Raw genomic sequence first — 27129 nt, forward strand, 5'->3', positions numbered from 1 at the left:
CATTGGCACACTTTCTTTTAATAAATAAGATTTTAAATCTCAATATAAGACCAAAATACTTATAATATAAGACTAAAGAACATACATGCTCACTTGTGAAACAGGTTTTGAGCTTTTTTTTTTGGGCCACTATCTCCAACTGCAGACTAGTAGGAAAAAGCCCAGAGCGACGTGCTGTATGAGACAGCACTCCTAAAAATTACAAATTACTCACGATTACATCGTTCGGGAGAACTTGTGCTGTATAAAATGAAAAGTATTTGTGGGCTACTTCACTCCTTGGGGTGCTCTTATCTTGGTAATTTCTAAATCAATCATTTTTCATTTATGTGGACACTTGTCCCCTGTCAGTTGAGTGTGCCGGCATGTCGATACAGTTTATTTAAACTTCATCTTGACTGTACTCGCCGCCCCCTCTCCACGTTTCCCTCGCCTGAAGCTCCCACAGTGCATTGCCAGCTCTCTGTGTCTGTCAGATGTTACTGTGACACTTCATGAGAAATATACACTCAGGCACTACAGATCCCATATGCACTCACTGAGCACTTTATTAGGTAGACCTGTACACCAGCGTGTAAATGCAAGTATTTAATCAGACAGTCATGTGGCAGCAACTAAATGCATAAAAGCATGCAGATGTGTTCAAGAGGTTCAGCTGTTTTTCACACCAAATGCCAGAATGGGGAAGAAATGCGATCTAAGTGAACGTGGAATAAATTGTTGGTGCGGGATAGGTTGGTTTGATCTCCGGGGATTTTCATACACAACAGTCTCTGGAGTTTTCAGCAGTTCTGTGGGCAGAAACACATTGTTAATCAGGTCAGGTGAGAATAAATACCTAATATTGTGCTCCTCGAGTGTATGATTGGAAGTCTAATTGGTTTTCCCTACCATGAAAGACAGCTGATTTTAAAATTATGATGGTGAATGAAGTGCTTTATATACATTCAGTGACCACTTTAATAGGTATTTCTTAGACTTTTAGATGTATTGGTCTTCCGCTGCTGTAGCTCATCCACTTCAAGGTTTGGTATGTTGTGTGTTCAGAGATCCTGCATACCACTGTTGTTTCATCTGCTTATTTGAGTTACTGCCGCCTTCCTGTCAGCCTGCCTGAACCAGTCTGACCGTTCTCCTCTGACCTCTCTCATTAACAAGGAACCTGGTTGTTTTTTTGTTTTTCACACCAGGGAGGCACAGGGGAAAGGCCCCAAAGCCCCCAAAGTGTTTGACTTGTCTTGTTATTTGTCCCACAATCAGTGTCATCCCACTCAAGGGAGGCACAGTGGAAAGGCCCCAAAGTGTTTGTGTTGTCTTGTTATTTTATTATTACATTACATTAATGGCATTTGGCAGACGCTCTTACAACAAAGTGCAAAGTGCATACCCATAACCAGGGATAAGTGCACTGAAAGACCCTAGAGGGAAGTACAATTTGAACTGCTACCTGTACAACAGAAATAAGGACTAGGGCATATTGGATCGGATATATATCTTTTTCTTTCTTTTTTTCTTTAAATAATAATACCGTAACATGCAAATGTATGAACAAACTGCTTGCCTAGCCAAACAAAACTAGCAAAGGTATCATCCTAATGACACAAGTAAATAACACAGGTAAAGACAACAATTAAGGTTTACATGGAGGTAGGGAGGGACAGGGAGAGGTGCAGCTTGAAGAGGTGCGTCTTTAGTCTGCATTTAATGGTGGCAAGAGATTCTGCTCTTCTGACCTCCACGAGGGAGTTCGTTCCACCTCGGTGGAGCCAGAACAGACAGTAATCGGGAGGTGGAGGTGCAGAGAGGGGGAGGCGCCAGGCATGTTTGTTGTATGGATATATTTTTCCACAATCATTTATATAGTTTATATTTCTTTGTAATTGGCTGGATGTGAAACATTTTATGTATGAAATAAAGCTTATTATGTTATTATTATTGTCTGTAACTTGTGACTGAATCCTAAGGGATCAGCAGTTTCTAAGTTACTCAAATCACCCTATCTGGCACCAACTATCATTCATCATTAACAATCATCGTTAAAGTCACTTAGATCACATTTCTTCCCCCGTTCTGGTGTTTGGTCTGACTAACTGAACAACTGAAACTCTTGACCATGTCTGCATGTTGCTGCCACATGATTGACCAATTCATTGCATTAACTAGCTGTTGTACAGGCACCTAATTAGCTGAATTCCTCTTTAGCAACCTGGGCCCCTTGGCTGGTGACTAGGGTTTGAAGCCCAGGAGTGTGAACACCAGGAGGAGAGCCTGCTATAAACACTCTTCAGTGAATTGCCTGGGGGTCCTGCAGGTGCCGCAGACCAACGCTGTCGGCCTTGTCACAAAAACCTGTTGCATCTCACTCAGCCGAGTGGACTTGCCTTTGCGCTTTGTGAGGAAATTTAAACGGCATAACCGATAAGATTTTATACTCGCCCAGCCTGCAGTGCTCCGGCCCACTGCTTCCTCTGCGATAATCATGCGCGGCTGCTTTAATCACTAATCTGACTTCCTGCCATCTCCATTGTCCACCAACCAGCCAACTTCTTCTGTCCAGCCCTCTACACTATGACCCACCTGGTTATATCAGTTGCCATAGTTCCATTATCATCAGCTATTAACTTATGTGAACTCCTGTAACGGAAACTGAACTGTGAGCTAGGTGTGGAAGTAGAACTCTCACAGCACATGACCCTAAGCCACAGCAGACTCTTGTTTCTAAAGGTTTCCATGACCAGAGGTGCTCTTCGGCAATGCTGTTCTTCATGGTCTGTATCGAAATGGTGCTTGATTCAGTCAAGCTTTTTTTTACCCCAAGGTAACTCAACATTTCTGAGGCAACATACTCACAATGAATGTGGTTTAGTACGGTAGAAGCTCTGAGATGCGAACACACCAGAAATGGCGGTCATTCAGAATATTTATAACAAACATGTTGGAATTGATGTCGGTACACCGATTTAACATGATGCATTAATGTGAACTGAACTGGGGCCTCTCCAGGTGATGATGTCACCAGAATCTCTAGCGCTTACAAGGCCTCAATTGCCTTGCAATGTACAAATAGACACACATCTAACCTTTGTGATTGGCTGTTATCGATACCTAGCGACCCCATAGTAATACCCAAGCAACCACATAGCAACACCTTAGGAACACTCAAGCAACTACCTAGCAACACACCAGCACCCCATAAGAAATGTTATCATAAGGAAAGGCCATATGTCATTCTATTAATGACGATGATGTTTCAGGAAGTGGAAATAAAAAGAGTCTTTCTGCAGCTGAGGATGTCTATTTCCATTACTGGACGCAATTTCAGGACCACATTAATGTGACAAGAATATTGCACTTCAAATAGGTTCAGTGTCTTACTTTTTGATTGGAATTAGCTTGCTATGTAATTCACCTTATGCACAAGCTGGTGCTTTTCTGTCATCTGACTAAGCCAGTGTGGTGTGAGCCTCAACGTATGTGTGCTTATTGTGCGTATTTGTGCTTATTGTGCGTATTTGTTTGTTTTCAATGTCCCCACACGTATGAGCACCATAAAAAATGTGCGCTGAGAGCTGTTTACTGACACAAGCTTGGAGCTGTTTACTGACACAAGCTTAGATCTGTGTGTCTATACAGGTGTACTGACACAAGCTTAGAGCTATGTGTCTATGCAGGTGTACTGACACAAGCTTAGATCTGTGTGGCTGTGCAGGTGTACTGACACAGGCTTAGAGTTGTGTGGCTGCTGGTGTACTGACACAGGCTTAGAGTTGTATGGCTATGCAGATGTACTGAGACAGGCTTGGAACTCTCTGGCTATGCAGGTGTACTGACACAGGCTTAGAGATGTGTGGCTATGCAGGTATACTGACACAGGCTTGGAGCTGTGTGACTGTGCAGGTGTACTGACACAGGCTGGACCTTGCAGGGTGCAATGGGATATATTAGTGTGCTATCAGGGGTAAACAGATTCAGTTAAGAGTTTCGTTTCTCTCTGGAGTTCCCCTTTTTCTGTAAAGCCCATATTGACTTGGTTTTATAAAGCTGCTGTAGTTTACTACTGTACTGTTATTCATAACATAGGCTGTCAATATAACGCAACAGTGCATTACTGCTGCATGACTTTTACAGGTTTTTCTTTAAGACTTATTTTTCTTTAAGGTGTTATTTTGAATGGAGATTCTCCGGACAAAGCTGGTTTTAGTCCAGGATGAAGCTTAAGCTGTGTTGGTGAAACCAGCCCTAAACGGTCGCCAACTTTTATGGAAGCCCTTGATTATGAGCTTACATACAGTATGTTGTATATCTTGTGCCTGAGTTTACTGTTAGGTTATAATAATAATCCCAGCGTAGCAGACAGCAGGGCTCCCTGTGATGTCCTCTCTCACATCCCTGCCTTGGCCGGGTGACTGCCTCAGGCCTGCTGCTGGCTCCGGGCTCAGGTTTGGGTCTGCCTGGTGCCACTCCGCCCGTTCCCCAGCCAGGCGTCGGGAAAACTGTGGTCCGGAGGAGCGTCTGTTTGGCTTCAACACACACGTGTCATACGGACTCCGGGGACCCGGCGTTGCGAACATGCAGGCTGGTTTCACATCCCTCCCTCAGTGCACCGTTGACATGCCCGTGGCTGTCAACCCGCACACCGCAGGAGAACATGTGTGTGGTGGGGAGAGGGTAGTGCTGCATAGGGAGACATGTCCAAATACGCATAGGAAGACAACACCGCCAAGGATTAGCCCTCTGTTTTGCATGGAGGCACTTGTCTGATACTGTGTTTGATTTGTTTGTTCAATGTTCATGTATTTCTGGTATTTTAAAGCACGTAGATTTAAAATGCATCTCTGTGATTAGGGTGTTAGTTGTGTTGCAGTTACGACTGATAGTTAAATGCAAAAGTGTTGGTAAAGTGACACAATTTGTGTTGTTTTGGCTCTGTAGTCCAGGATGAAACACTGAATATAAGAAGTGCAGACTGTGAGACTAACAGGAGGGTATTTGCATCCATATTGCTTGATTACAGCCCTTTTAGACCCCCCTATTTGCAATTGTTGTGTTGTGAAATAGTGAACCCTGAAGTGGACTTGTGAGGATTATTACTATGGAAACCATAGAAACATGCCTCAGGCTCTTTCTCCATTGAGCTGTTTACATAGGGTGGTAATTCTAGAGATAAAGACCAGGTTCTTAATCCTAGATACTTAAAAGCACAACAAACATCAGTATTACTTCAGAGGTTTGTGTTCAGAAATCCTTAATGGCAAGGCAAGAACATTTATTTACCAAAGAGCACCTACGAATGTTCAGGTTCATTTCTTTGTGACCACCATACTGTGGTATGACTTTCGTTCTGACATAAACTTCTTTTTTCTGACCCCAAGCCCACAGTTGTGTAGTTCTGTTTTACTTGATGTAACTATATACTGTCCGCAAGCTGATGGATGACACATGGATTCAAAAAAATATTGTTTACAATTTTTCCAATTGCTTACACACTAAAATTGAATGCTTAGACAAAAGCACCAGAACCTTTATGTAACTTTTTGTAATCATGCCTTAAACAAAGGCACCAAAAGTACAAACACATTTTCTGCTTTGCACTATGTTTGCAATTCTGCAACACAATTCTTGCAAAACACTACACACTGTTTCTTACATTAGACACTTCGTTCAAGAATGAAATCTCTTGCAAGCATTGGGAAAACACACCTGAACTTGGCAACACCCTCACACACACACACACACACACACACACACACAAGAAAACACGTATACACTAATTGAACATCAATCGGTCTGAGCCTTGGCACTACAAATAGACCTCAGGTAAAGTAACCTCTTTTGTGAGAATGTTCCAAACATGGAGGCAGTAAGAGCAAGGGGCAGAGACAGAGGAAGAGGAGGAGGTAGAGGTAGAGGAGTAGGGGGAGGACGAAGACAAGAACAGAGAAGGGGACCAGGCAATAGATGGAGACATATTTCTGATGATATTAAGGCCATTGGTGGACCATGTCATAAATCATGATGAGGGAGGCTGGGCAGAGAGTCCAGCCCAACCTGAGTAGCATCCATAATATGGATATTTAGACTGGAGAACAGGTTTGTCTTCAACTTTCTACACAAGACTGTACCTATGTAATTGTTGCACATCGTTCTGCATCACAGTACAATATTATGTAGGCCTACAGTATTAGGTCTGTGCTCCTCTGTGAACAAAAAAATAGGTATAGTACTCTGAAGTACTGGTAATACAGTTTTGATGTTCCCGTGTCACGACCTCCTGAGGGTGGAAGGCAACGTCTGTTCACCCTTGAACAGGAACTGCGAGAGCAGATCACACAACGTTCCATAATGTGAACCGTGTCAGTGTATCTCTGCCGCATATTGCGTCAACACCTTACAAATGAAACGGCTTTACAGGGTTCAATTTGAGAGAAACTGCGTCCCAAGAGTTTCACTATGTGCAAGTAAGTTTCACTGTACTATACTCTAATACAGTAATGGCAGTAGATTGTATCTCTGCGGTGCCAAAAGGACACATTCAGACCAAGCAGTATATGACCTAGTGCCATTTTGGGGGGCCATATTTTCCTCGTTGCCTAGCCAGGGATGACATTGCGTGTGATGTGGCCAGACCCTAACCGAAGGTAAAATGGTAAATGGTTGGCATTTATATAGCACCTTTATCCAAACGCTGTACAATTGATGTTTCTCATTCACACACTCACACACCGACGGCAATTGGCTGCCATGCAAGGCACTGACCAGCTCGTCAGGAGCATTTGGGGGTTAGGTGTCTTGCTCAGGGACACTTTGACACAGCCCGGGCGGGGGATAGAACCGGCAACCCTCCGACTGCCAGACGACTGCTGCCAGAGCCATATCGCCCCATGTCGCCCCAGGTGGGATCCATAAACCATCCTCCCCATCCCTTACAATCCCTTACAATACTATGTCATTAATTTTGGTTCTGTGAGTTTCCAGTAACATTACTGTATTGTAATTCTACTTTTCTTTGTGTTTTTTTCGTTGTTGTAAAAACCTGCAAAAAGAAAATCTTTTTCTCAGAAGCCTTTCTATTTTTGTGCTCATTGAAAAGTGAGTAGATAGATTGTCCCAGTACAGAAATGTTTCACAGAAGCCTGTCTGAGAAAATGTAAAAGGTGTACAAAGTACTAAAGACAGCAGTGTTTTGTGTAAAGTACATCAGTGTGTTGTTGCTGCTTTGAAAGAGTAATTCAAGTGGTGCATGTGTGTATCATTTTGCATGGTTTGGTTTTGTTTGAAAAGTTTAATTTTGCCATAGAAGTGAGATATTCATCTCCAAGTGTTGTGTCTTATTTTGCTTGTGTTTAGAGTCTTGACACAATGAGCCAAATTACGCAACAAGTGTGTAAACAATCGGAAAAAACTGTCATATACCACTCAAATAGAATGCCATGGAAGGCCACAATACAGTCCTATGATTGAGGTGTTTTTTTTAACTTTTGGTGGATTTTATTTGCAATGGTTTTGTGTGAATAATAATGAATGGACAAGCTATTGAGCAATTGTATAAGTTCAGTATGCAGTATATCTGTGTTGTTATTTTTATGATGTGCACGATATCTACAGCATGATAGTGGTTCACATATGGAATGTAGCAGTATCATATTGCTGAATATAAATTAAGCAGTTAGCAGCTCAGCATGGCTTTGTGGTGAAAATGAGTTCACACTCGCCCTTTGGCGGTGTGAGGTCTGTGTGAGTGCTTCCTGTCACAGCTCTGCTTCTCTGAAGAGAGGAGAAGTAACAGAATGTTCAGTCATTAATGACAGCACCCTTTCCTCAGTCTGTGTTTAGGCAGAATCCTGAACACAGGGCAGTTATTACCAGCTGTAACACACTTTACCCTCAGCCTTAACCCTTTACCCTTTACCCTTTACCCTTTACGTTTTACCCTTTAAACTGGTCTTTCAGCACACTGCCTTCTCACTGCACACTGCAGTGCTCTGCTCTTATGTGACCTGTTGGCTATGCATTAGTTGTCAGATATCTCTTCCACCAAACCTGCTTCCTCCAGGCACTGCATTACATTACAGGCTACACTCTTAGAATGATTGCACTACACCAAGTGCGGTCCTAAAGTGCAGAAAATACGAGAGCCAACTTATATTCCAGAAGTGACCACAAAGATGAAAACGTGGGCCCTGTAGAGTAACCTGTTGTGGGGAAAAAACAAAAACAAACAAAAGCCTCAATATAACAGTCCGGGCGGATATGAAGCGAGCAATAATAATAAAACAAGTATAGGTCGGTGCGATAACGTAAGTGCTAGGAACAACTTACAATAGAACTCAACTAATTAGAAATTACAGATGGGTAGGGAGGGGCAGCTTGAGTCGTCAGTCTGTGCCTGAAGGTAGTCAGAGTCTCCTCTGTTCTGATCTCCATGGGAAGGCCATTCTGCCACTGGGGAGCCAGAACCGACCACAGTTGTGATTGGGAAGTGCAGGTACAGGGAGGCGCCAGGTGTCTTGAGGTGGCAGAATGGTGAGGTCTGACAGGCGTGTAGGGTCTGAAGATCTTTAAGCTCTCGGACTTTAGACCTTTTGCCTCATTGCCTCATCTCCCTCCCTCTTTCCAGACGACGCCGTGGGAAATGAGAGGCAGTTCAAGCAGTTCAATCGACAGCGGCAGGGGGCGGTGCGGAGGAAGATCCATCAGGTCAACGGGCACAAGTTCATGTCCACCTTCCTGCGCCAGCCCACCTTCTGCTGCCACTGCAAGGAGTTCATCTGGTGAGAGCCTGGGGCCCTTTCACAGTGACGAGGGGCCGTTTCACAGTGACGAGGGGCCCTTTCACAGTGAGGTGGGGCCCTTTCACAGTGACGAGGGGCCCTTTCACAGTGACGCAGGCCTCTTTCACAGTGATGAGGGGCCGTTTCACAGTGACGAGGGGCCCTTTCACAGTGACGCAGGCCTCTTTCACAGTGATGAGGGGCCGTTTCACAGTGACGAGGGGCCCTTTCACAGTGACGAGGGGCCCTTTCACAGTGACGAGGGGCCCTTTCACAGTGACGAGGGGACCTTTCACAGTGAGGTGGGGCCCTTTCACAGTGACGAGGGGCCCTTTCACAGTGAGGTGGGGCCCTTTCACAGTGACGCGGGCCCCTTTCACAGTGACGCGGGCCCCTTTCACAGTGACGCGGGCCCCTTTCACAGTGACGCGGGCCCCTTTCACAGTGACGAGGGGCCCTTTTACAGTGACGAGGGGCCCTTTCACAGTGACGAGGGGCCCTTTCACAGTGACGATGGGCCCTTTCACAGTGACGAGGGGCCCTTTCACAGTGACGCGGGCCTCTTTCACAGTGACGAGGGGCCGTTTCACAGTGAGGTGGGGCCCTTTCACAGTGAGGTGGGGTCGTTTCACAGTGACGAGGGCCCCTTTCACAGTGACGAGGGGCCCTTTCACAGTGACGCGGGCCTCTTTCACAGTGACGAGGGGCCGTTTGACAGTGACTAGGGGCCCTTTCACAGTGACGAGGGGCCCTTTTACAGTGACGAGGGGCCCTTTCACAGTGACGAGGGGCCCTTTCACAGTGACGCGGGCCTCTTTCACAGTGACGAGGGGCCGTTTGACAGTGACTAGGGGCCCTTTCACAGTGAGGTGGGGCCGTTTCACAGTGACGAGGGCCCCTTTCACAGTGAGGTGGGGCCGTTTCACAGTGAGGTGGGGCCGTTTCACAGTGACTAGGGGCCCTTTCACAGTGAGGTGGGGCCGTTTCACAGTGACGAGGGCTGTGTACAGAGCATCTGAGTATAGACTTATTATGACTGGTCGCCTCTGTCAGTCTTGGAGATCCTCTTTCTGAATGATTGACTTCCTTTAGGGAGAACTGTGTTTTGTTAGCGTATGGTCCATTTCAGTTCCTGCAGTGGCTTGTGACTTGGTGTGTGTGTGTGTGTGTGTTTGTGTGTGTATGTACAGTACGTGTGTGCACAGGTGTGTGCGTGTGTGTGTGGTTGTGTACATGTCTACAGCATAGTGAAGCTATGTTGGTAGCAGCAGTATGTTTACTACACTGCTTGACTTCTGCTAAAGTGTGTGTAACCGCTCTGTCTGCTCTTATTGCAGGGGGGTTTTCGGCAAGCAAGGCTACCAGTGCCAAGGTGAGAGACCGCTTCAGCGAGGAGCGCGTCACCCTGCAGCACTTCATACCCTGTGTCGCCGTCTCATTAGCGTGAACGCTGCTCAGTCTGTCTGGCTGGGGAGGAAGTGCCCCCCCCCTCCCCACCCCTTCCCCCCACGCTGGAGCGTTCACCCCGCTGCCGTGCAGCTGCGACCCTGCAAGCTCGCTCTCCTCTCCGGCGCTGCGGTCACCTGCAGCTCAGCCCCCGCACACACGCTGCGCCCTCCCGCCCACTGCCCTTATCGCACTGCCGCGCTATGTGCGATGCTCCTTAGCTGCTGTTGCGCTGGTGTGCTCCGGTACTCTCGCTAACTCGTGCGACAGACCTGCGAGGTGTAACCTCGTTAGCTGAATAAGTTCACCGAGTGAAACCCAGAACCCTTTCAAAACTAGACACGACTGAAGAAATGGCGGCTGTTCCTGGTTTTACTCTGTGAACGTATGCAGCTAACTCAGTAGTATCGCAATATTACCCCCCTTTTTGGTCCAAATACTTTTCTGCATTTGATTAAGCTTGCTTAGTGTATTGGAAACAAATTAAACGATCCAAAAAGTATAAACCCTGCCCATCTGCTGCTCTATGCAGGCTCAGTAGAGCATGGAAAAGTGCTTGTATCCAAAACAAATTCTATTTGAGCCTGTGTCTGCCATGCGAAAATGTCTTCTTATTGACCGTGTTGTGAACGCGGCCTAATTCCGAGGTGCAGCGTGTGTGTGTGTCTGCGTGTGCGTGTGTGCGTGTGTGTGTGTCATTGCCTCCGTGGAGTGTGTCATAGCCTCTGGTCTCTCCTCCCTGCAGTGTGCACCTGCGTGGTCCACAAGCGATGTCACCAGAAGGTCGTCACAAACTGCCCCCGAATGAAGAAGCCAGCCAAGGAGGAGGTAAGGAGCTAAACGTTGGAGCTCCTCCCAGTGCTCTCTCCTGAAACCTTTTCTCAACAGTGCAATGTGAAAGCCCCATGTTGGTTGATAATGTTATAGAAATGCTGTAAGAGCATTATGTTATTAGCTGGGCCTTGAATCAGTGTACTTTTGTCGTACACTGGCTTTACTGAAACGTTTCGCTAAGTGTCCTGGATTGCATTAGACATTAGTCACTGGAATGGCCATCAGCTAACAGACAGACAGATTGCAGAAAAAATGCACCTTTATTTTCTGTCTGTATGCTCCAGTTATGCGTGTATCTGTAGCATACCCTGCCCTTATGTGGGACCCGTGTGCTTCAGGTTTGACTTTATAACACAACGTCAGCAGTCTGAAGATTCGGTTGTGCTAGTGGCTGTTAGCATAATGCTCTTCAAGGGCGTTGAGAACAAGGCTGCTGGGACAAGCGCTGCTTGACTGCAGTGCAGTCTATTTTTTAAACATGGTGAAAAAACTCTGTGATGACTAATATGTCTCGCATGGTCAAATTTAACCCTGAGGAAAGGGGAAGTGTTTTAGAGCCAGTTATGGCTCATCACTACCACCCCCTGGTCATGTCTGGTACTGCAGCTGTTATCTGTATGGGTTTTCCTGGAGCAGGTGTATTCTCATATCTACCTTATCTACCTTACGGTTCCCTCTCTACGTGTACCTGGCGGTCGAGCTGCACGTTCACGCCTGTTTTCCGTTCTGGTTCCTCAGTGGTGGAATGACTTGCCTACCACTGTCAGAACAGCAGAATCCCTCCCCCTATTTCGACGCAGACTCAAAACCCACCTTTTCAAACTCTACCTTAGTCCTCCCTCCTGATTTCCCCTGCCCCTCCTTTCTGATATCCCTATCCTTGTCTAACCCCCCCCCAAAAAATAAAAAAATTAAAAAAAATTTAAAAAAGCACTTCTGATGACAACTATGTTTAGAACAGCATTTCCTGTGTATTTTGCTAGTTTCTGGATGTGATGCTCTGACTTATGGTAGAACCTATGCACTTGTAAGTCGCTTTGGATTAAAAGCGTCTGCCAAATGACTAAAATGTAAAATGTAAATGTACGGTATGCTGACCAGCTGTGGGTGCAAATGAGGTGAAGGATTACTCCTCTAAATCTCAGACCAGTTGCTGTCATCATATTCTAAAAAAGGGGGAATGTTTTTTTCTGGTGAAAACGTGCTGAAGAGTTATCTCACTATTGTCCTCTTCTGTAGAAATTAACAAGGGTGCAGTGCACACACTTGTCCGAATGTTTAACCGCTCGCACCCAAGCATGTGTGCGTTCACAGAATGGGTGTCTGATTGATCTCTGGCCTGTGGAAATGGTGGTGCGGGAGACCTGGAGGTGTGTTGAAAGGGGGCTGGAATATGAGCTCTAATGCATGGCCTCTCTTCCCAGCCCACTGCCCCAGGCTTCAGCATCAACGTCCCTCACAAGTTCAACGTCCACAACTACAAGGTGCCCACCTTCTGCGACCACTGTGGCTCGCTCCTGTGGGGAATCGTCAAACAGGGCCTGCACTGCAAGAGTGAGAACCTCTCCCTCCATCTCCTTTCCTTTACCCCTCTTTCACTCTTTCCTTCCTTTTTTGTCGAATTGCCAACTGTTTGGTTTTTTCCCCTCTCTGATGGTCATATTGATATTGATCAGTGAAAATCATGGCTTGAATGATGGCCTTGTTTGGCAGGTTCTTTTCCCTGATATAAATTTAGGCTGTCTCATACCGTAATGCATTGGTGTCTGAACTGAGGTGGCTGATGACAAGGACATGATAACCGTTGAAGATTGCTGACAGAAGTGTGTTTGTGTTTGTGTGTGTTTGTATCTTCGTATCTTCAGTCTGTAAGATGAACGTACACATCCGCTGCCAGGGTAATGTAGCGCCTAGCTGCGGTGTCAACAATGTGGAGCTAGCCAAAAAGCTAGCAGAGATGGGACTACAGCCAGGAGGACTCTCAAAAAGAAACTCTGTGGTAAGCCCTCTACACGTACACACACGCACACACGCACACATGCACATATACACGTATACACACAGACACACACACATGCATACACGCACACATGTGTACACTCACACCTGCACACACACACACACACACACACATGCACACACACACACACTTGAAAATTGTGTGCATTGTGCCTTCTAATAAAGTGATGTAGTACATACTCGTCTCCAATAGATGGCACCATTCAGTTTTTTTTTTTTGTCGTTGCGCCACTAAACCATAATAAAACTTTGTTGTATAAAGAACTTGAATGTATTGTGTTGATTTAGCCCCATGCTCAGATGTGAATGTGCTCGGGGTTGTTGGTTTGTGTGAACACACACACAGTCAGCCTGTTAGAGTACTGAAGCCTGCTGGTAACTTCCTCCAGGCGAACAGTGTCAGTGAAAGCCCCTCCAGGAGCAACAGCTCGAGGCCGGAGAGCAGCAGCAGGGACTCGGAGGTGCCGACCCGGCGCTTTGGGATCCTAGACTTCACTTTCCTGCAGGTGCTGGGCAAAGGCAGCTTCGGGAAGGTGAGATGCAGTGCCTCGGTGTCTCTCTGTCTCTGCACTGCAAAAACCAAAAAATAACTCGCCAGCTGTTTAGACTTATATTTGGATGTAAAATCTAATTTTATTGCTAAACAAGACAAACATGTTGCCAATAAGGTGAGACCGTTCAACTCATTTCAAGATTTGCCGATAGGGTAAGAATTTTACTTCAAGCTAACAGCAAAATAAGCTAATAATTATTTATACCTGGGAGGATTTTTTTTTCTTTTAATCTGAATGTAAGACTGACTTATTTCATTCTTAAGTCAATTCATATATGAATTATTATTTGGTGAACAGTGATACTGAAATAACATGCATTCTTAGCATATTACAACAACTCACAATATATGTTGATGCACAAATTATTGGCTGTTTCTGATATCTGTGTTTACAGAATACATTTCTACAGTATGTGTCATGAACATTTTTCAAGAAGTCCAAATATTTCCAGTGTATTGCTGCACGTGGCGGGCGGCACGGATGGTGTAGTGGGTAGCACTGCCGCCTCACAGCAAGGAGGTCCTGGGTTCGCATCCCCGTCGGCCGGGGCCTCTCTGTGCAGAGTTTGCATGTTCTCCCCGTGTCTGCGTGGGTTTCCTCTGGGTACTCCGGTTTCCTCCCACAGTCCAAAGACATGCACGTTAGGTTGATTGGAGAGTCTAAATTGCCCGTAGGTATGAGTGTGTGAGTGAATGGTGTGTGTGCCCTGTGATGGACTGGCGACCTGTCCAGGGTGTATTCCTGCCTTTCGCCCAATGTATGCTGGGATAGGCTCCAGCCCCCCTGCGACCCTGTTCAGGATAAGCGGGTTAAGATAATGGATGGATGGGATGGATGCTGCACGTGGCGTTCCTGTGATGGTGACCTGTGTCTCCCCTGCCCCAGGTGATGCTGGCTCGGCTGAACAGCATGGAGCGCGTGTTTGCGGTGAAGGTGCTGAAGAAGGACATCATCCTGCAGGACGATGACGTGGAGTGCACCATGACGGAGAAGAGGGTTCTGTCGCTAGCATGCTGCCATCCCTACCTCACGCAGCTCTACTGCTGCTTCCAGACCTCCGTAAGGACGGCGCACACGGGCACACGCACAGCAAACCTGGGGGGGTTACAGACCAGCCTTGATACGCTGCTCGATGCTGTTTAGCTTCTAGGAAAACTAAGCAGGAGGTACACTTTCGTGGAAGAAAATGTGGAGCATTGCTGGGCTGAATGACTTGCTCTAGTCATTGTGTTGTGTTATGTTGTACATACATGCACTCACACGCACAACATACACGCATACACATGTACACTCACACACACACACAAAAACACACACACACACTTCCATGCACATGCGCACACATACGCACACATATGCAAACAGGCTGGCAGACACACAGAAACACACACACGTGCACCCACACAAATGCACAGACGCACAGCTACAGACAAACAAAATACACATTACATTACATTATTGGCATTTGGCAGACGCTCTTATCCAGAGCGACGTACAACAAAGTGCATACCCATAACCAGGGATAAGTTTGCTGAAAGACCCTAGAGGGAAGTACAATTTCAACTGCTACCTGCACAACAAAGATAGGGACGAGGGCCAATTTTAATTTTTATTTAATTTTTATTTATTTTTTTAACAAGGAAACACACAAACACATTTACAAACGCACACCCACACACTTGTACTCAGGCTTAAATCTCTTCTACCATCTACAGCTACTGTATGACACTATAATGAGATAAACTAGAGAATATGCTGTCGCTTAGCTTGATCTAAAATCTTGAACATGAAAAGAAAAAGAAAAAAGCATTCTGTGCAGTAAAGCCAGTACTGCTTCTGCAAACTAAAATGGCTGCTGGATAATGTTTTTAAATCCGTAGGTTGCAATGTTCGTTACTTTAAAGAGGGGGCAGCAGTTAACCTCGTACTTACTGCTCGCTGTCTGTGGGTCAGAGTGTGGGAGGGAGGGACTCTAGAGCTTGTTCCACCACATGCCAGAACTAATCTCTCAAGGTCACTTCTAATCTGCCTTAACTGCTGCTTGACAGCCATCTCTCTACTTCGGGAAATATTTAAATAGAGCAGTCGTTGACTGCATGTACCCATAGACTGAAAACTCACCACTACTGTCCCCTCCACGAGCACACATACACACTTATGTTCCTGTACATATACTCACACATGCACACACTCACATATACTCACACATACACACTCATATTCCTGTACATACACTCATTCTAACACTTGCACTCACGAAGGCACACACACACACACACACACACACACACACAGCCGGTTTGTAGGGGGAAATACAGTACACCGTGTGGTCTCAGTTTCTCCAGTGTCAGTGATATGGTCCTTGCTTGGGCACAGGGTGATTTCCTAAACTGGGATCTGGGATCTGGGATCTGAGTTATGGGTGGGAAAAATCTGTGCTATTCGGGTTTGGAAACGATGGTCAGCACATCATGGAGTGTTGACGTTGTAGCACATCATATTTCCTGGGGTTGACAGGGGCGTAAACAAGAGTGAGGCAACTCTGTTTCTCTCTTAACCTTATCTATCTCTCTCTCTCTTTCTCCCTCCCTGCCCCTCCCTCTTTCTCCCTCCCTCCCCCTCCCTTTCTCTATGCCACCCACTCCATCACTATCACTCTCTCCACTCGTCTGTGTGTTATCTTGGCCTTTATCTGAATGTTATTCCCACCCGTAGCAGTGTATCGCAGTCATCTGGTGAGTTCAAAGGCACCCGCTGTCTGGTCTGTCTGTTTATCCTATCGCTGAGCAAATGTGATGTCAGCGGGGAGAGTGCTGATGGGAAGGACAATTGTCTTGTTGTCCAAGTTTCAGTTCTGCCTCATGAGGGTAGTTGCACTCACTTCACCCCCAATGCCCCCTCACTGTCAAACCCTCAGTTCTGGGAAGAGTTCAGCAGTTTATTTCCCCCGAATGGACTGACTGATAAAGCGCCGTGGATCCTGTAGTAATTTACTGTAATGAGGGCATGTCCGTAGGCAAGAACCTCCGCCGTTCTGTTTATATCCCTCTCTCCTGTTTATAACCCTCTCTCCCTTCGCTGGAAGAGAGGTGTGGGGGTCTGGTGATGAGGCTGTTTTTTTAATGCTCTGCAGTTAATATCGTTACTGCTGTAAACTCAGAGATAAACGGCACTGCTTGGGAAAGGCAGAGAAAGCACTCTGGACTGGAGGGGAGCAGATATGAGTGTATGTGTGTGGTTGTGTGTGAGGCTCTCTGCATGGTGCCAGTACTGTCTGGCGCTGAGTTGACTGAGTTCACACAGGACACGTTTGTCTGTTAATAATAGATAAGGTGGTAGAGCAGCCCTGAGAACATAGGCTGCTGCTCCAACCTCCCCTGAGGGACACCTGAGAGCGGAGCTCTGTGGGGTATGTCTGCTCCACGGCCATCTGAGAGGTGCAGCAATTATCAGAGAACTCGTATGGAAACCTGCTGATGAAACAGTGTGTGTGCGCGTGTGTGTGTGTGTGTGTGTGTGTGTGTGTGTGTCTGTGTGTGAGCGCGTGCGCGTGCGTGTGCGAGTGTGTGTGCGCGAGTGTGAGTGAGACCTGAGAGTGAAGCTCTGTGGGGTATGTCTGCTCCACGGCCATCTGAGAGGTGCAGCAATTATCAGAGAACTCGTATGGAAACCTGCTGATGAAACAGTGTGTGTGGGTGTGAGCGTGTGCGTGTGTGTGTGTGTGTGTGCCTGAGTGTGAGTGAGACCTGAGAGTGGTGCTCTGTGGGGTATGCCTGCGCCACAGCCATCAGATATGGAGCCCAATTATCAGATAACTCGTATGGAAACCTGCTGATGAAACAGTGTGTGGTGTACGTGTGCGTGTGCATGTGTATGTGCGTGTGTGTGCGCGCGTGCGTGTGTGTATGCCTGAGTGTGAGTGTGCGTGACACCTGAGAGTAAGGCTCTGTGGGGTGTCTGCTCCCCAGCCATTAGAGAGGTACAGCAGATATTATCATATTATTATCAATTATCAGAGAACTCGTATGGAAACCTGCTGATGAAACAGTGTGCATGTGTGGCCGTGTGTGTGTGTCTGTGTGTGTCCATGTGTCTGTGTGGGTGGGTGGGTGGGTGTGTGTGGTGCGCGCGCGCGTGTGCATATCTGCGCATTAGTGAGTGTCCGTTTCTGTGTGTGTGCGCGCGTGAGTGTGCGCGCGTGAGTGTGCGCGCGTGAGTGTGCGCGCGTGAGTGTGCGCGCGTGAGTGTGCGCGCGTGAGTGTGCGCGCGTGAGTGTGCGCGCGTGAGTGTGCGCGCGTGAGTGTGCGCGCGTGAGTGTGCGCGCGTGCGCGCGTGTGCGTGTGTGTGCGAGCGAGTGAGCGAGTGTGTGTGTGTGTGTGTGCGCGTGCGTGCGTGCGTGCGTGCGTGCGTGCAAGTGAGTGAGTGAGTGAGTGTCCGTTTCCGTGTTTGTGAGTGTGTGTGTGCGCGCTACATGTCCTGTGGCGCTGGGTGATGTCTGTGAGCCATAAAGGGAGATTTATGACAGCAGTATGTGCTCATCCACCAAGGGCATCAGTATTGCAGAGCCCTCCGTTTGCAGCAGATATTGGACATTAATCTTTCATGGGCACTGATGAAAGTGACAGTTTCCCCCCTCAAGACCTCTTTCCAGCAGAATGAGATTCTTTCTCCGTTCACATGCATAAGTGGCAGGGGTTTAGAGACCCTCTTGGTGCTGAAAGTCCCAAGCATTGGGAAAAGCTGAACTCTTATTTTCATTCTTCCCCTTCTTGAGTGTTCCTTGAGTGTTCAGAGCGTGGCTTTGTGTGTCTATGAGTCCCATCTTACTCCAGCAGAAAAAGACGTTCTCAACTCAAAAAACGTATTGTTTGCAGGTACTGTAGCCCTGGGATCATACAATGTAAAAAAACTTATATAGATAGTTTTATATGTTTTTAATACTTAACTTTTAATACTCAATACTTTTTGTGACTGCTACTATTTAAAACATATAAAAGTATCTATATTCTGAGTGCTGGCCTTTATCCTTCTTACTCTCTCAATTATTTCATACTTTTTATGGCATTGTTGTAGGCCACATTTGCAGGGGAAGAATCATCTGTAAAGTGCGAGTGTGTGTGCATAAGCATATTTCTGTTGACCCACCAGCCCGACCTTCTGCGTTTCAGGACCGTCTCTTCTTCGTCATGGAGTTTGTGAACGGGGGCGACCTCATGTTCCACATACAGAAGTCTCGGAAATTTGATGAGGGACGGGCGCGATTCTACACAGCCGAGATCACCTCCGCCCTCATGTTCCTGCATTCTAAGGGCATCATCTACAGGTGGGTGACGGAACGGATCTTGCCGGTTATAAATCACCACAACTGAAATGTAAGCATTATGATCACTGATGACACCTACCAAACTGTTTTCACATGAAATAAATAAATATATATATATATATATATATATATATATATATTTTTTTTTTTTTGTCTCATTATCTTACATTACCTTCCATGTTTTGCCCTTTATTTGAATTCACTCATATGCACATGTAGATATACGATCTACATGTGCATATTCCAGCTGTTGTAAGGCCAAAATGCGTACTTCTCAACACCTGGACAACTGTTTGCAGGGGTGTAGAATTAAATTCTTGGCCCTGAGCAAATGCATTCTCTGTGGGCCCCTTCCATTTTTGAGGTCATTTCAGGGCCCCTCCTCCCGTCCATGCCTGGGCTCGGGGTAGTCGGTTCCACAGTTGCCACTGTGATGCCCCTGACTGTATGTGAATACAAAATAGGTATTCACACAAAGAAACTGAGAGGATGAAGTGTCTACTAAAACTTATTTTATTGAAATTTCCCTTTTGGATAGTCATGGGCTGGTTTCCAGGTTTCATGGTATACCACGGTTTGAAAAAGCTACGGTTCTAAAACCACAAAAATTTCCGGGAGCTGTTAAAATGATTTTAACCAAGTTAAAATGACTTCACAAAGAGATATCTGGAATTTGTAATGTTATATACAGCGGAAGAGGTGTCAGTTTTTCATAGCTTTTACACAGGCTCATGCGGCCAACGAGAGTCCACCACAAACAGGTTAACAGTTAAGATTTAAAGGCATACACACATTTATTATTTTTTTTGGAGTAGGGGTTGTGTATTAAAAAAGACATGGCTTGGGGTGAACTTGCTGCCTGTTGCAGCAGATACTGCACGATGTAGCTCATTTAATTATTTTGGATGCCTTGTATTTTTTTTCAGGGAAGAAATTAGCATGTCTCCAAAAACCTAGCTAGGCTTGTTGAGTGGCAGGTTTATTACCTATCCATGGACAATATTAACTGTATATATATAGCACCTTCTTTGTATCTTCCCTCTGTACTCTTAACCCTTTACCCTTTACTTTGTGTGTGTGTGTGTGTGTGTGTGGGGAAATTTAGCTGAAATTCATCTGTAAAACATCCGTTTCCCTTTCTGAGAATTTCTGCAGTTAATTCACTTTACATTACAAATGTTTCACAACAGATGCGTGAAAGGCAGTGAAATGAGGATGTTCAGAAGTTTTAATAAAACTGCTGATCAGGAAACTGCTAGTTTCTGCCTAGTAAGTGACAAGTACAAAACTGCAACCCATCTGACCCCCTGCCGATATGTTTAAAAATAAGAAATCGAATTTGCCTTTTCCATGGCAGATCGGATTTCAGATGTATTTCCTGTAATTAAGATGAATGGTAATGTCAACAGGAAGTGACTCATTGGGTCAACAGTGGCTGTGCCTGAATAAGCAAAGAAAATAAATCATCATACAAAGTAATCATACAAAGCTCTCATTTTTAGAATTGATGTTTTGGAAGAGTACAGCGTTCTCGGAAAACATGCCAGTGCCTTTGCCGAGCAAAACTTAAGAATCTACCTTACGCTGTGCCATCTTTTGCATCATTGGCATTTACAGTTTGTATACTGGGATACATTTGGCCTGGGCTCCCGAACCCTCTTCCTGGTCAGCCCTGCATTTGGACAAAATACAAATAGAGGCCTGTTTAGATTGTAACACCCCCCTCCCCCCGACTCTGTCGTGTCACAGTTCTGTAGTGGAGTAATTACTGTTTAGGCACTCCAACATAAGGCTGCTGTTAGTCAAAAAAGGCAGTGAAGTTGTTCTCAACAACATCACAGCACCCCAGTAGACATTCTGAAATGAGATTACATCCTGTGTGCACTGAAATATGTACGATTTTAGCTTGCGTAAACTGAAACTGAATATTTAAAGCAGAGCAATGAATTAGGTCAGTCGGAACTAAACCGTTTTGCTCCTCTCTGTAGGTTTGCATAGAGCCACTTGGTGTTTTTAACCTCGGCTCACAGAATAGGGATGGCTAGAGTAGGCTACAGTAGATTAGAGTTTTTGAACTAGTCCGACGCGGGCGGTGTGTTTATTGCTGTGAAGGCACTTACACTCTCCATGTCTCTTCAAGTTCTGCCAAAGCTCAGTCCTGTTCTAGTAGCTTCACCTGCTCTGTCGCACAGTTGTAGCTACACATCCACTCCACTCAGACACACTCTCACACTGAGTGAAGTGCAGGTGCAGCTGTGGATAGGCGAAGGAGGCTTATTTACAGTAACACACAGGTGCTAAGTTTGGGCGGGCCCCCATGTGGACACTGTTTATTTACAGAGTTTATTTATAGCGAACTGAGGTGTGCTAGCAATCCTATAGTCCTTGTATAACTGAAATGTGAACTGTTAAGGTTATAAGCAAGGATTTATGACCACTTTAACATGTGTACGATGTTAACGCAATTGTACAGGTGTATGCCCGTTGTTATTGTGAAGCTGAAGTAACTGAGTATTGCAGGGGATGATTCACAGCTCTTAAGCCGCACCCTAGTACTCTCAAACTTGGATTGTTGCAATTCTATTGTTGATGATTTCCCTGGTGCCCAGCCATGCCCCTCCTTATCTCACTAAATTGACTGCCTGGTGTTTCTCAAGTTGAAATGGGAGATATTGGCTCAGGTGGTAAGAGCAGTTTTCTGGCAGTCAGGGGGTTGGCAGTTCGATCACACGTCAAAGTGTCCCTGAGCAAGACACCTAGCCCTGCATGCTGATTTTTCTCCTATCCACACCCTGAACATAGTCAATTTTGTACTAGTTCAGTTTATGGTATTCTATGTGGGTTTTAATTTGGTTGTCTTATTAGGGCTTGTTATGGATGTAACAAGCCCTAATAATTACATGTACATTACATTATTGGCATTCGCTCTTATCCAGAGTGACATACAGTTGATTAGAGTAAGCAATGCAGGGTTAAGGGCCTTTCTCAAGGGCCCAACGGCTGTGCGGATCTTATTGTGGCTGCACCGGGATTTGAACCACCGACCTTGCGTGTCCCAGTCATTTACCTTGACCACTACGCTACAGGCCGCCCAGAAGCTGTGCAATCGATGCTTCTCATACACACATTCACAGACACATGAACGGCAACTGACTGCCAGGCCAGGCACCAACCAGCTCGTCAGGAGCATTTGGGGATTAGGTGCCTTGCTCAGGGACACTTCGACACACCCAGCATGGGATTAAACCGGAAACCCTCCCTCCGACTGCCAGACGACTGCTCTTACTGACTGAGCCAATGTCTGTAATCACTCACAGCCTGGTGTTTCGGTGTAGTTTTGGCCCAGGCATGCATTTTTTGCTTTGCTTTTGGCAGGTAAAGGATCAGAGCCTGCATTGTGTTCAGTGGAGACTGTAGGAGGAGACAGACCAGTCTGTACAGTTCTGCCATAGCTCAGAGGGCACCTTCTCCAAGTTGTGTGTCAGGCCAATGAGAAAATGGGTCCTAGTTTCATCTGCCATGTACTTCAAGTGCTTAATTTATGTGGCAAGCAAGAAAGGTCTCACCCATCCATCATTCAGTGCCATTATTAGAAACTAATAAAACCACTCAGCTATGAATGCTGGGAGGTGGCTCTCAGAGCAGACTTCACTTGTATGTCTTTCACTGTCACGCAGCAAAAAAAAGTGTTTCACTTTTGTTATCCTTTTTAAAAAAATGTTCTAACCCCATTGGCAAATCTTGAATTGAGTTAATTTGTCTCACTCCATTGACAATATTTTTGTCCGTTTTAGCAAAAACTTAGATATAAGACTAAATATAAGATTAAAAACTCAACTGCTAGAGATATGAGACCGTGTAATACTTTATTGTTGTAATTTTGACGACTGAACTGTGGAAAGTCCCCATTTATTCAGCCAGTAGTGAGCCTTCCAGAAATGTCTACCTGGCCTGTAAAATTACATTACATTACATTAATGACATTTGGCAGACGCTCTTATCCAGAGCGACGTACAACAAAGTGTAAAGTGCATACCCATAACCAGGGATAAGTGCGCTGAAAGACCCTAGAGGGAAGTACAATTTACACTGCTGCCTGCACAACAAAGATAAGGACCAGGGCCTTTTTTTTTTTTACGAACAAATAAACAAACAAACAAAGCAAAAGTGACCAAACTTAACTATCCAAACACTGCTTACCTAGCCAACTAAAAATACTGATACACAAAGTAAATCACAAAGACAACAATTAAGGTTCACAGGGAGGTAGGGAGGGACGGGGAGAGGTGCTGCTTGAAGAGGTGCGTCTTCAGTTTGGGGAGAGATTCTACATGGTGTGCTGTGCGAACCCACACATGAAGGTACAAGCTGATTAGCAAAGTTGTTTATTTATAGTAAACCAGGCAGGACAATACTCACAATTTGAGCATGATAAATAAACAGTGCAGTAAATACTGTGTGACAGCAGTTGGTTGACTCAATACGGAAAACTGCCACTTAAATAGATAAGAAATTGTGGGGTCAGATTTAAATATGTCCACCCCTGTGAGACCTCACTTTTGAAACACCCTGTATCAAATCTATTTGCACAAGGGCTGTTTAGATCCTCTGCACTTTAGATCCTCTGCAAGTATTTGTGTCTTGTGTTAATGCCAAATCTAATTCCTATTACTTTGTTGCTAAAAGAATTGCCAACAGGGTGAGACAGTTTTACTTGTTTCAACATCTGCCAATTGTGTAAGATAATATCACTTGTCAAGCAAACGGTAACTTAAAACTAAAACTTGAGTGACATATTGTTGATACAGGCCTTTTTTACAGTTGGGCTATTGTGCACAACAGCCCAACTTTCCTTTCATTTCATTCACTTTCATTGTGCACAACTTAAAAATCAGCATAATAAATTCTGTGTATTTGAGCTTGGCATTGATGACTTCCTCACTCAGACCTCATGTCAGCCTGATTCCCCTTTTCCATTGGTTCTATTAAAAAGATCCTCACACATTTTCTATGTTTCATCTCAAGGGTTTCCTGTAAAGGGTTTATTCAGGATGAAGGGCTTGGCGCACCTTTTCCGTGCACAATGTGCGCATTGAAGCCGCTCAGTCCAGCGAGTCTCCCAGCAAACAGAGCGCGGTCTGTGAGAGCAGCCGCTAGCAGGAGCCGAGCGGGCCCTCCGCTCTGCCAGGCCGGTCTGTGTGCCAATGTCGTCTCTCTGGCACTGCCCGCTGTCCGTCAGCATGCACCAGCATGTAACAGCCTCTCTGCAATGCTCCATCCCTGTTCAAACACAGGTGCGTGCACGTGTTGGAGGAGCGCAGTGTTTTCCAGCGTTTTGGTTCCAGTGAGAACACATCACGTGTTTTTTTTTTTTTTTTTTCTGCCTCTGAGATCTAAGATATTTCGTCAATCTTGTCAAAATGCCACGAAGGAGACTGCCCCTCCCTCCCGCCTCCACGATTTCCGGTAGCAGCCGCATTGTCTCCCTGGAGGGCCTTCCCTGTATTTGCTCTTACCAGGAAGAGGCAGGATGGCGATGTTTTGTTGATGTTTCATGACCATGGTTGTTTATCTTCCAAACCAGCCTGTGCTCTGGTTTAATGGGGCTGGTGACTGACGTGAACAGCTTCCGATACATGGAGCCTCTGCGTCATCTTAGCCATCTGGGGGAAAACACTATTCATCTTTCCAGCTATTTTTGAAAATGCTGAATGTATCCAGAGCTGTTTCATCGCTCTTTCCGTTAGTTCATTTTCGTCTGCTGTTTGCACATGGCCCTCTTGTGTCATGCCGCTTCTTCCAACATTATTTTGTAACTAATCATTTAAGTTTTGTGTATCGCTTATGTGGATTACATCCTCAGTCAGTCTACAGTGGCGATGAGAATCTGTAGACTGTCCACACACTGTTTACTGAACAAACAGGGGATTGTGGTATACCAAGACAGTTGGGTGTTCACAGTTTCCCATTAAATCCTAGCTGTGTGTGAAAGGCCTATTTTTCTATTGCGGACGGGTAAATATTGACATTGCCTCCTCCTCCAGCACATTAGAATTACTGACACTGAGTGAAGACTCATGTCTACCGTCTGTCATTCGTCATTCTGCTCCTGTCAACAGAAAGAGTGCACTTCAATTTTTCTACTGCGTGACCCGAATGTGGAAAAATAATGTGCTGTCCTCACATGCCCTTTCTACATGACTAATAATCAGCAAATTCATCATTTTAGTATGAATATTAATAACTTTATTTCACACACTGTACACAGAAGGCACAATTGCCATTTAGAGCTGTTTATACATTCCCTCATTTGGGGGCTCTATTTATTATATGGTTTGTGACGTCTATGTTTTCTGGATTGACAGATTACCCGAAGCAAAGCTCCAAATTTATCATTTCCCTGCTTTACGTGCTGTCTGAAGTCAGGCATTCTATTTATACAACAGCCCAAGGAACCGTAGCTGGTTAAGTCATTATAAACATGGTCTTTTTTTTCATGTGGTAATTTTAAGTAAATTTACTGCTTTTGAAATGTAGGAGTTTGACTCAGATTGTAGGTTCTGCAGGCAACAGGACACCCACTAATGTGAGCCCTATGGAGTTAAGTATGGAGGTGGTTTGGATTCCAGACCTAAAAGGCCCAGCTCTGTTCAGTGGACCAGGGCTAAGCCTCATAATGGGGCGGTAACAGGATACGCACTGAGGGACTTGTCTGTGTTCTCCACTGGAGACCTGAGCCATGTGATCTCTGTACTCCCCGTTCCAGAGACCTGAAGCTGGACAACGTGCTCCTGGACAAGGACGGCCATTGCAAGCTGGCCGATTTCGGCATGTGCAAAGAGGGGATGTTCGAAGGCGTGGCTACTGGTACCTTCTGTGGCACCCCGGATTACATCGCCCCGGAGGTAGGGGTCCAAGGCACCCAAGTTACAGTCCCACACTCACCCCCCTGGAGGTTTGACTGGGATGCTATCTGTCAGGGAGAAGGGCTTTTGAGAATGTAATTTACTGGGAAACTGAGACTAAGATGTTAATTTTCAGTTATGACCTTGAGTTTGACTCTCACTCCCTCTCTTTCTATCATACTTCCTTTTCTACGTCTTCCTCCTCATCCCCAAGTTAAAACATACAAAGTCCTAAAATGGTGCCTGTCCACTGTGGTGTGAGTGATTTGGCCAAAAGAGAGCATTCCCAGTCATATGAAGGTCTGCAGGTCAAGCTGGGGTATTGTCCTGTATCCCTTCCCGCACACTCACCTTCCTTTGACTGCGTAGTCCTTGCCCAAGATTTTGTTTGCACACTCAGTGTTGAAACTTGCCGGTGCTGCGTCTTTCCGCTTGCTCGTAACTCTCCTGACTGAATGCAGCTGTGCAAAGACTATCAAGAGTGCAGCTTTAGGGTGGGTGTGTTTGCCTGCACTTTCAAAATCCCACAACATAGCACTCTGGGGAAGGAAGGTTATGGAACCCAGCATGGGGAGAAGGCCTTAGAGCCATTCCATTATCGATCCCGTCACAATAAATTAGACTTTGCCACGGTCTCCAACCAGCCAATGTTAACGACATCCAAAGGGAATGCAATTCCAGGGCACAAAGACACATTTTACATAAGGAACTGAAGGGTCCTTGGGTAGTGCTAAAAGAGTTATGTGTACCACCTAGAGACATAGGGCTACATTTTAGTGAGAAAACATTTTAGTGGAACAGAAGGCAGAAGTCCTATAAGTGAGTGTGACCCAGGAGTAAAAAAATCTTTTTTACGAAAATAAAAGGTATTTCAAAATTTGGCATAATACAAGTGTCTTGGATGACATTATTAAGAGAAATACTGTATAGAGCTCAGGGAAGCCAAAATTCAGTGTCCTCGTTTGAGGATGCAGGCTCTCAGGAGGTTTAGTCATGAAGTATAAAACCGTGCTGAACTGCTCTCTGCCCCCAGATCCTGCAGGAGATGCTGTACGGGCCCTCTGTGGACTGGTGGGCGCTTGGCGTGCTGCTCTACGAGATGCTGTCCGGCCACGCGCCCTTCGAGGCTGAGAACGAGGACGACCTGTTTGAGGCCATCCTCAATGAGGAGATCGTCTACGCTTCCTGGCTGAGCACCGACGCTGTGGCCATCCTTAGGGCTGTGAGTTCCCCTGCCAACATTGCCAACAAACACAGCCACCTGTGTGTAAACTGGT

The 27129-nt window shown here is 45.7% G+C and overlaps 1 protein-coding gene across 1 annotated transcript in view; it reads left to right on the top strand.

Annotated features, from left to right (window-relative positions):
• Positions 1-27129, top strand: part of prkcha (protein kinase C, eta, a) — a 46124-nt gene that overhangs the window by 9303 nt on the left and 9692 nt on the right. Inside the window, exons 3-12 of the mRNA XM_061234630.1 lie at positions 8618-8771; positions 10109-10143; positions 10963-11045; positions 12476-12605; positions 12917-13050; positions 13460-13603; positions 14510-14683; positions 18793-18947; positions 25714-25852; positions 26886-27074. Coding sequence (XP_061090614.1) covers positions 8618-8771; positions 10109-10143; positions 10963-11045; positions 12476-12605; positions 12917-13050; positions 13460-13603; positions 14510-14683; positions 18793-18947; positions 25714-25852; positions 26886-27074 — 1337 coding nt within the window. The remainder of the gene's footprint in view (positions 1-8617; positions 8772-10108; positions 10144-10962; positions 11046-12475; positions 12606-12916; positions 13051-13459; positions 13604-14509; positions 14684-18792; positions 18948-25713; positions 25853-26885; positions 27075-27129) is intronic.

The sequence above is a fragment of the Conger conger genome, chromosome 1 (genome assembly GCF_963514075.1).
Source record: "Conger conger chromosome 1, fConCon1.1, whole genome shotgun sequence".
Taxonomy (NCBI): Eukaryota; Metazoa; Chordata; class Actinopteri; order Anguilliformes; family Congridae; genus Conger; species Conger conger.